Source organism: Euphorbia lathyris, chromosome 6 (assembly GCF_963576675.1).
Source record: "Euphorbia lathyris chromosome 6, ddEupLath1.1, whole genome shotgun sequence".
In the NCBI taxonomy this organism is placed as follows: Eukaryota; Viridiplantae; Streptophyta; class Magnoliopsida; order Malpighiales; family Euphorbiaceae; genus Euphorbia; species Euphorbia lathyris.
Window position 1 is genome coordinate 26,201,927 of NC_088915.1, and position 9,409 is coordinate 26,211,335.

The 9,409-nt window shown below is 36.6% G+C and overlaps 2 protein-coding genes across 3 annotated transcripts; one reads left to right on the forward strand and one right to left on the reverse strand.

Moving 5' to 3' along the window:
* Window positions 1-259: 259 nt before the first annotated feature.
* On the reverse strand, window positions 260-5,081 carry LOC136233973 (nifU-like protein 4, mitochondrial). The gene is made up of 6 exons (XM_066023713.1): window positions 4,833-5,081; window positions 4,413-4,574; window positions 3,049-3,224; window positions 2,057-2,160; window positions 1,846-1,957; window positions 260-729 (listed from the first exon to the last, which is right to left on the reverse strand). Exons 1-6 carry the CDS (start codon window positions 5,056-5,058, stop codon window positions 661-663), a joined length of 849 nt encoding a protein of 282 aa, XP_065879785.1. The 5' UTR covers window positions 5,059-5,081; the 3' UTR covers window positions 260-660.
* A 132-nt stretch (window positions 5,082-5,213) lies between these two features.
* Window positions 5,214-9,023, forward strand: LOC136233972 (uncharacterized). Of its 2 annotated transcripts, none has more exons than XM_066023711.1 (3): window positions 5,214-5,355; window positions 5,611-5,706; window positions 6,629-9,023. In XM_066023711.1, the coding sequence occupies exon 3, from the start codon at window positions 6,701-6,703 to the stop codon at window positions 8,651-8,653; it is 1,953 nt and encodes a 650-aa protein (XP_065879783.1). In that variant the 5' UTR covers window positions 5,214-5,355; window positions 5,611-5,706; window positions 6,629-6,700; the 3' UTR covers window positions 8,654-9,023. The 2 variants fall into 2 exon arrangements, with proteins under 2 accessions (XP_065879783.1, XP_065879784.1); XM_066023712.1 differs by having other exon boundaries at window positions 5,229-5,421.
* The last annotated feature ends 386 nt before the right edge of the window (window positions 9,024-9,409 follow it).

A 9,409-nucleotide genomic window follows, 5' to 3' on the forward strand; every position in this document is an offset into this window, starting at 1 on the left:
AAAGAGTATTTATATATAGAGGTTTTACTGTATATACCGTAATTACATGAGTATTCTCCCCATTTAAAGAAACAAAATAGAGGTTATACAAAACAAATTTGTGTTTTATATATTACATTATAATTATCAAATTTACCTTAATTCTATAATTACTTCTGCATAATAAATATAGTATTTTTTTTTTTTTTGAAAAGCATAATAAATATAAGTATTAATTTAGCACTACATACAAATTATAATATTAACCTCCTAAAACAAATTTGACACACGAAACATAGATCCCTCTAGTAATGTATAATATGATATTTTCTCATGCAAAGGTACAAATTCTAACCTATATGCAAATTACAACATATTATAGCTGCGGAACTATGGATCCAGCACACTGGTTACCCAACGAGGTGGATGTCACAAATTGAAAAAGGAAAACTGTAGCTGGAGTTTCTAGCCAAAAGAAAGCATCTTTCTTCAACTTATATTATACAATGGTCATACAAACACTAGAATTCGACTAATGCAAAGGACTAACATAATTTAGGAATAACAACGCTGACTCTAACCCAGAAACTCTTTATTGTAAGACAAATCTTTGACTTCATCATGCATCTGAAGAAGCTCCCTGATAAAATATGAAAAGGAAGGGCAAACTCTCTGAAACTACTACTCCATTTGGCTAGCTAATCCTGCTTCCTCCTCCTCAGCATCAAATTCTTGCTCTACTCCTTTCACCTACATATGCAGATGATTTTCAGAAACAGAAACAGAAAAGAAATGGAAGAGTTGAATCCTACAAACATGTGTACCCATCAGTGCCCACACGGGTCACAGAATAATTTATCAAGCAATTTTGGCAATCAAGTGTCAAGAGTTCAGTTCAGCCACCCAAAAATACATGCATACAGGAGTACCTAAATGCACAATCTGCATTTCTCCGAGTCTTAGTGGTACACATCGCTCTTCCACAATCAGTTTTCTGAATTTTTGTAAAATCATTTCACTTTTTTGCCAGGACCTTCAGATTGCGGAATAAAAACTTCGTCATACTTGACAAACCATTTTCCCAAGAAAGGAGTAATATATAACTAGAATTGGCCCATATCCTGCCATTCTGGTCCTCTGTTTACCTATCCTCAGTTTAATAAGAAATAAAATCAGTTATCAAAGCCTCTTCTGAATACTTGCTCACACCTCTCTTCTGGTCTTCATGTACTTGTCAATTACAAGTTCATAGCTAATTTCACCAACTACATGCTAATCCCCATCATTGGGCTTTTAGTGTTCGAGTCCAAAAGTCCGCACAGTACTGCAAATTCTGAAGGACTAGCATTCTTCAATTCCTTAGATTTGTCTTTTATTCAAATCAATATCGCCATGACATCAATTCAATTAGGCTCTCACTTCCCAGAAATTCATTTACAACGGCCTCATTCAATTTCACTTTATATTGCACACTTTAACAAAGCACATACACAAACATATCTGATGCAACCATCAACTTCGCTGCAGTGAATGTGCATCAACTAATACATCCATATTGTAGATTCCCCTCTTTTCCAGTGCCCTGAACAGGAGAAGTAGGGTCCACTATCCCAGCCAACTAAACTGTAAAGCGACTTAAGATACATATCTCCAGAACCATAAAATTAGACTACACAATAAGCAGATACACATCACTAAAACAAGCAGCCTCTGCCCTTGAATGAAAGATATTGTTGCATGACTTGATAGCATATTGCCATTTGCAATTTTTCAAACTAAATGTGAAAGACTAGAAGTAGAACATGTCAGGATTCTAATGTTGCCATACACATACTAGAAACTTAAAATCATGATTTCATTACTTACCTCCGACACATAATGCATCAGCATGTTTTCGATTCCAGATTTCAGAGTGACTGATGAGCTTGGACATCCACTACATGCTCCTTGCATTTTCAATTTGACTATTCCAGTTTCTCTAGAAAAAGAAGACACAAAAAAGGTTCCGATAAAAGGTAAGAAAAAAACAGATTACTTATTCAGTGCCAAATTACTAATTTAACCGAAGTAAACCTACGGATCAAAACCCCGATATTCAATATCTCCACCATCATCTTGCACAGCTGGTCGAATACGAGTCTCCAGAAGTTCTTTAATCATTGCAACTGTTTCCGAGTCATCCTGCATCAGAAAGCATTATGATTTCTACATTGGGAAACTTATACATGAATGAATTGTTAAAGATAATTAAAATAATCAACTAAATCCTCCACAGTTCTAGTTGAAACTATCAGTTTTCTGTTTTAAAGCTTGCACAGTGATATACTTCACAAATAGGGTAGCATTATAGTTTTCCCATAAAAAAAAAACCGGTACTTCATATCATCATTAGAGGTGCAGTATGGATAATAACTAAGAGACAAGCATTCAGCATATAGGGCATAAAATACTGCTCTGCAGAATATAGCATGGAATGCGAGCTCTTGAGGACAACCTAATCTGATAAAATTTATTTAAACACAGAACACCCATTTTTCTGGAATTGATGATTCCAATATCTAAGCGTCTAGATTTTCCAACATTACACAGCTTAAATATTACAAAATAATGTGCCAAAAAAATCCTTATGTTAGGGTAGAGAAGTTCTAGAGAAAATTAAAGTACCGATATAAGGTTCTATCTATTTGCAAAAAAAGTCTAACAAAGGGGTTCATGCAAGTCTAAATGCTGTTCTAGATGCTAGAAAGGCAAGGTCATGCATCTCATATAGTCACCTCCGCTTCTTGATTTCCCCACATTGGATTGCTTCAAAAATCAAGTCTTGATTCAGAGTCCACTTTTTGTTAATTAGTTTTAATAGGGAAGTTTTAATACTGACACTGAGGGTAGTAGGACCAGTATAACACTTGCATTGATGCCAATGACAATTTTTAATCTAATTAAGTACATGGAAATGGTAAAGTTAAAGTACTATAATTGTGTAAAACTAGAAGTTTCAAGAATTTTAAACAGCAAAACTTCAATCTAACCAATTTGAGTATAAGGAAGCTTCAACCAATAATTAAGTACCTCATTAATAGCTGTGTCCTTTGCTGCTGCAGTTTGGGAGTCTAGAAATAAAGGCTGACCAGAAGAATAGAAGTCCATAATAGCTGCAAATATTTCAGGCTTTAGGAAATCCCAGGAAGCATCATCTGACTTTGTCACAGTAACAAAATCAGATCCAAAGAAAACTCTAGAGATTCCTGCAGAAAAGAAAAAAATGGTTAAGCATTACTGTTACTTCATTATCTGAACTAATCCTGTAAGGATCCAAAACCTTATCAAATACCGTATATACTAACATTATTTAAGGAAATCTTCATGTTTGAAGAAAACTAAATAGGTTAATCAGCTAACTGAAGTTTTTATTGACGATGGTGGCTGGCAGACGACAGTGGTGCAGTAAGAGGTTGTTGAACACTTTGTGGAGTTTTAGGTCATGTATGACACGTTTTGAGCATTTTTTCAGTGCACCTTTGATTTCCCATCCTTCAGGTTGTTCTATTATCTTTCTTCTCTTTTCATATGTAGGGGTTGTTGACTTAATAACTAATTACGCACCTAAACTTGTCAAGTTTTGCCGTTTGACACTTGAACTTACACTTGGACCTAGCACACACCTAAACTTGTCAATTTTGGACCTTTGGCATCCTTATTTGCTAACATGGCATGAAATGTGTTAAGGTAGAAGTTTGACTTAATGGTGCCATGTCCACTTTAAAGTCTACCAAATCAGCAAATAAGGGTGCTGGAGGTCCAAGTTTAGGTGTGTGATAGTCCAAGTATAAGTTCAGGATGCCAATCGGAAAAAAGTGACAAGTTTAGAGGTGTAATTATATTTAAGCCGTTGTTCAAACTGTTTAAATCTTCTTCAAAGGGATAATATTGGAAGTGTTCCATACACAAATGAACAAGACAACTAAAAAGTTATCAGGTACAGCATGTCAACATCAATTCAAGTAGACGGGTTATTGGCACTGCAAACATTTTCATGCACCGTTTAAAAGCAATACATGTTGTTACTGGAGGAAGGCTCTTCCCCAACTGAGTTAGAAAGCTAAAACTTCATGTATTAAGCAGCAATAGCAAGTTTGTTTAAATTGCAATGCTGTCAAGATTTGATGATTAGGCCAAGAGCATACCATGCAAGAACCTAAGGGCAGTAAGGCCAGCCAGTCTGAATGTTCTTATTAGAGCTTAAATGTTTCAATGCGGAGAACAAAGTGCAGAAAATAAAGCTAATGTAATGACCTAAGAAATTTATGAGTGCAAAGCTAGATTATTTTCCATTCATAAAATAATACAAGGACACATTTTAAGCATAATGCTGGAAGATTCATAAACGAAAATCATGATAATTTATATCATACATCTATTCTACGAGAACCTACCATCAATCCCATAAAGGGCTTTTGCCAATGGAGAATTCAAGGCCGAACGGGCATTAGGAAAATCTGCACTGCCAACTTCCATCACCGACTTCCCAGGATAAAACATCAGCGATGATGGATTTGGTGTTGATTGAGTTTGAATAAACATAGTCCTCCTCTGCCCTATGCAAACCACAGACAAAATACAACCGAGTTTATCAATTGTCACTTGCATTTAATATTTTAGAAAAAGCAAACAAGCATCACAACTTTAGGTTGCAGGATTTGGAACTTGTCATTTCACAGAATTTTGTAACAAGTAAATTACTTACTATACACAAAATGAAGTAAATCCAATTATCAAAGGCGTTTCTTTTCTCAGAAACCTAACGCAACCGTAAGGAAAAATATAAAAAGTAAAAACTATAGTAAGAAACATACCTAAGCAATGAGTCCATTGCTGAGGGAGCAAAGAAGACACCGATGATCTGAAATTAGAGACAGAGCTATTGCTTCGGTTATCCAAAAGAGACGCCGTCGATTTCGCAGAAGAAGTGTATATAGCACGGCGAGACGAAATAGAGAAAGTTGTACTGAATTCTACATGAGACTCAAATCTCCGTTGGCGAAATAGAGCTCGCGATATCAAACTCCCAAATCCCCTCATAGCGTCTCTCTATAATTTCTTCAGAGAAGGCGAATTCAGGCTTTTAATGGTTACGGTACATTTTCGTAATAAACTGGAAGAGCAAGGGTAATCTTTAAATACGAAAACGCAAAACAGAATGTCGTTTGGAGGAAATGTATATAAAACCCTCATGTTAGTCCCTTTTGCGCGAATTTAAAACCCTAACAGCAGCTTCACTCCCTTAAATCGATACCTTCTCAACCACCAACTCCAGCGCTCAATATTGAGCGTAGAAAGAAAAATTGGCGCCGTCACCGTCGTTTTCTATCTCATCAGGTTTCATTTCACTCATCTTTCTCGGATCATTCCTGATAAACCTAACGATTGTCTTTATTGCTTATGGTAATGGTTATGAGTCTGTTTAGAGCAGTATTTTCTTCTTATTGGGTTTGTGATATAGGCATATTGTTTCACCTTTAGATGGGAATTCTCCCATTTTGAATTCCATCGGTTATAGTTGAACCAACCGGTCATTTGATTTTGCATCGGGGCTTGTTTGCTTAAAAACGATCTAATTCAATCATTGCGCAGCCGTACGCATTGCCAAGAACTACTTGGCGGACACGACTCTAATTGAGGAAGCCAAACCTGAAATTTAACACCAAAAGTCACCGTCGGTTTTAAAAGGTGCGTTTTTTTTTTTGTTTAATATTTGGTCTTTTTCTTGCTTCATGAGGGTAGTATTCTTTTTTAAATAAATATTTATTTCTTTATTGTTTTGGATTTTCAGTTTAATTGCCCTTTTCCCTGCTTTTGTTATGTTCTCACGAGTAAGAAAACTCTTTAGTTTGGAAATACTGATTGTCATGTGATGATGCTCTTACAAAACTTGAAGGGGGGGGGGATGAATGATTTTTAGGTTTATGGTTTACTGATCGCTGGATTTTCAACTCTTGGTTACATTCAACCATCAAGAAATAATGCACAAGGGGTTTCATTCACTCTTCGGGGCAACTGCTCCTATTTTAGTCGCACAAGAATTTCCAGCTTCAGAATTCAAATTCTTGTGCTCCTTGAATCTTTTTTTATGTTAGTTAAGCGCTTCCAGACCTTTTTATTCTAATTATGCTGAAAACTAGTCCAGAACTTCAAGTCATGTTGAATTTTTGGGAGTGTTGGAACTGCTGCACTATGGAAATTTCTTCCATTGAGCTCCATTTCTTGTATTTTATATCACCTTTCGAACTGCAATAATCAATACTTAAGATGCTTTTTTTAGAGTCCTATTTTAAATTGTTATTGTAAATTAGTCATGGAATCGTATTTCATGTGGAAATGCATGAAAATGAAAAAATCCCATTTTATATTTCAACAACTGATGCTTCTCATATTCTTTTCAACTGGATAGCTTCTGGTTGCCAGCAATGTTCCCCTCATCTTACCACCTTGCTCACATTTATTAGATCACCAAAATAATATATTTGGTTGCTTAACTTTAGAGATTGATCTATAGTGAATAATATTTAGCTGTAATTACTTGTGCATGTATTCTCATGGTGAAGGTATGCTTGTTTCTGCAGCTTGGTTTTTAATTTGTCCTATATTGCAGGATAGCATACTGGTTTGAAGCTGTTCTTGGAGATTGATATTGGCAAAATCTTTAAGACCCACTGCAAAAATTATGGCCATCAACTCTAAATTACGGCTTATTTCCTACTCTCAAGAGCTTGTGGATGGAGAGCCAGTCCTTGTTTTCTCAAATTCCCTCCCAATTAAGGCTTCAAAATTTGAACCTGCCGGGCATGCATTTCATTCTGTTGCTCTGAAACTGCTTGGCTGTGAGGAGGAGGAAGATGAATGCATTGAAGATAAGAAAGTTTCTAATCAAAAGGAGCAGTCATATATGCCATCATCGGATTCTTACAGTACCAAAGGTAAAAAGAAATCTGGAAGTGGAGACCAGCAACAAGATCACTATGCCTTGTTAGGTTTAGGTCATTTACGATATCTTGCCACAGAAGAACAGATAAGGAAGGCTTACCGTGAGGTTGCTTTGAAATATCATCCTGACAAACAGGCTGCTATTCTTCTTGCTGAGGAAACTGAGGCTGCAAAACAAGCAAAAAAGGATGAAATAGAGAGCCACTTCAAATCCATCCAAGAATCATATGAAGTTTTGATTGATCCACTAAAGAGAAGAATATATGACTCAACAGATGAGTTTGATGATGAAATTCCCACTGATTGTGCACCACAGGACTTCTTCAAGGTGTTTGGCCCTGCTTTTATGAGAAATGGACGGTGGTCCACAACTCAGCCAATCCCAACTCTAGGTGATGACAATACTTCTTTGAAAGATGTTGAAAGCTTTTATGATTTTTGGTACACCTTTAAGAGCTGGAGGGAGTTCCCACATGCTGATGAGTTTGATGTTGAGCAAGCTGAGTCTCGTGAACATAAAAGGTGGATGGAAAGGCAGAATACAAAACTCTCAGAAAAGGCTAGGAAAGAGGAATATGCCCGTATACGCACACTTGTTGACAATGCCTACAGAAAAGATCCAAGAATATTGCGGAGAAAGGAAGAGGAAAAAGCTGAAAAGCAGAGAAAGAAGGAAGCTAAAATATTGGCAAAGAAGTTGCAGGAGGAAGAAGCTGTAAGGGCTGTTGAAGAGGAAAAACGGCGCAAAGAGGAGGAGGACAAACGCGCAGCTGAAATTGCTTCACAGCAGAAGAAATTGAAGGAGAAAGAAAAGAAACTATTGCGCAAAGAGAGGACTCGTCTTCGAAATCTTTCAGCACCTAGTTTGTCCAAGTCTTTGCTGGATCTTTGTGCTGATGATGTAGAAAATCTTTGTTTGTCACTGGACATTGAGCAACTGAGGAATATATGTGATAAGATGGAAGGAAAAGAAGTGCTAGATCAAGCAAAAGTGCTCAGAGATGCAAGTGGACACAGTCATGATCCTGACAGCAATAAAGTAAGTGAGAAGAAGAATTTACAGCAGAATGGTTCTAAAGAACTTAATGGAAGTATCCCATTAAGCAGCTCTGTGAAGAAGGAGAAGCCATGGGGCAGGGAAGAAATTGAGCTCCTGAGAAAAGGAATACAGAAATATCCTAAAGGGACATCTCGGAGGTGGGAGGTTATTTCAGAGTATATTGGTACAGGAAGATCTGTTGATGAAATTCTCAAGGCAACTAAAACTGTCCTACTTCAGAAGCCTGACTCTGCAAAAGCTTTTGACTCTTTTCTTGAGAAGAGGAAGCCTGCTCCATCCATTGCATCTCCATTATCAACCAGGGAGGAATTGGTAGGTGTACCAACTAAACAAGAGCCTGAAATCAATGTTGTGAAGATGGATAATTCAGAGGAATCTCCGAGTAGTTCTGCAAGTAATAAGAACCAGGATGAAACGGCTACAGATAATGGGATGTCTTCGAGCCCAGACCAAGATGCATGGTCCGCTGTGCAAGAAAGAGCTCTAGTTCAGGCTCTAAAAACCTTCCCCAAGGAAACTAACCAACGTTGGGAGAGAGTTGCAGCTGCTGTTCCAGGGAAGACTGTGAATCAATGCAAGAAAAAATTTGCTATGTTGAAGGAGAACTTCAGAAGCAAGAAAACTGCAGTTTAGATTGTTGAATGCGGTCGTGTTCAGGTGGCAGATATGCACATCAGGATAGAAATTAATACCTTTATTTAATTTACATTTCATTCTTTTCCTTCCAGGATAAGAATCATTCAAGCTGTAGGCACCAAGATAGCATGGTCTTTCTGTAGTTTTACCGTCTGGCTTTTACCAACTTAAATTATTCCATGATTACCTTTACCGTAGACTATTGCATGTGGTAAAGCCATGGATGGAGAGTTTTTGAGCTGTCACTACCGGTAGTGATTTATGTATTTTTGTTTTTGCTTACAGATTTTTTTTTTTTTCAATTTTGTTGCTCTGAGACATGAACATATATTAGCGGTAAACGAAAAAGAATGTGGTATTGGTTTCATTGAGGATCACTTTCGTATACTATAAGCTTATTAACGTCTTTAGACAAATTTTTGAAAATGGAAGAGGGTTTTTTTGGACCTAAAACTGAAATTAGGCCTCTAAACTTCAAGCCAAAATGATACTTTGATTGGCAGATGAACTCGCATGCTTCAATATCATTTTATGCCCGATATGGGCAAATTAAAGTTGTAATGTGCTGTGCTATAATCGGTCAATTTGCAGGAAATTATTTTTCATGTCAAATGAGTACCTTCTGTACATATTTTAAACATATTTTGTTACGTGTAATATAAATTCATATATATTATAAGAGATCCTATTGTTTTATTTATTAAGTGATATCTCAATACACGTATTCAAATGAATCCTCCAAATGATATGGAA

Coding starts and splice junctions, on each gene's coding strand:
- LOC136233973 (XM_066023713.1), bottom strand. CDS start 5,058: ATGAGGGGATTTGGGAGTTTGATATCGCGAGCTCTATTTCGCCAACGG. Junction 2,161..3,048: donor AGGACACAGCTATTAATGAG/GTACTTAATTAT, acceptor TTTCTGATGCAG/GATGACTCGGAAACAGTTGC. Junction 1,958..2,056: donor GAATATCGGGGTTTTGATCC/GTAGGTTTACTT, acceptor TTCTTTTTCTAG/AGAAACTGGAATAGTCAAAT.
- LOC136233972 (XM_066023711.1), top strand. CDS start 6,701: ATGGCCATCAACTCTAAATTACGGCTTATTTCCTACTCTCAAGAGCTT.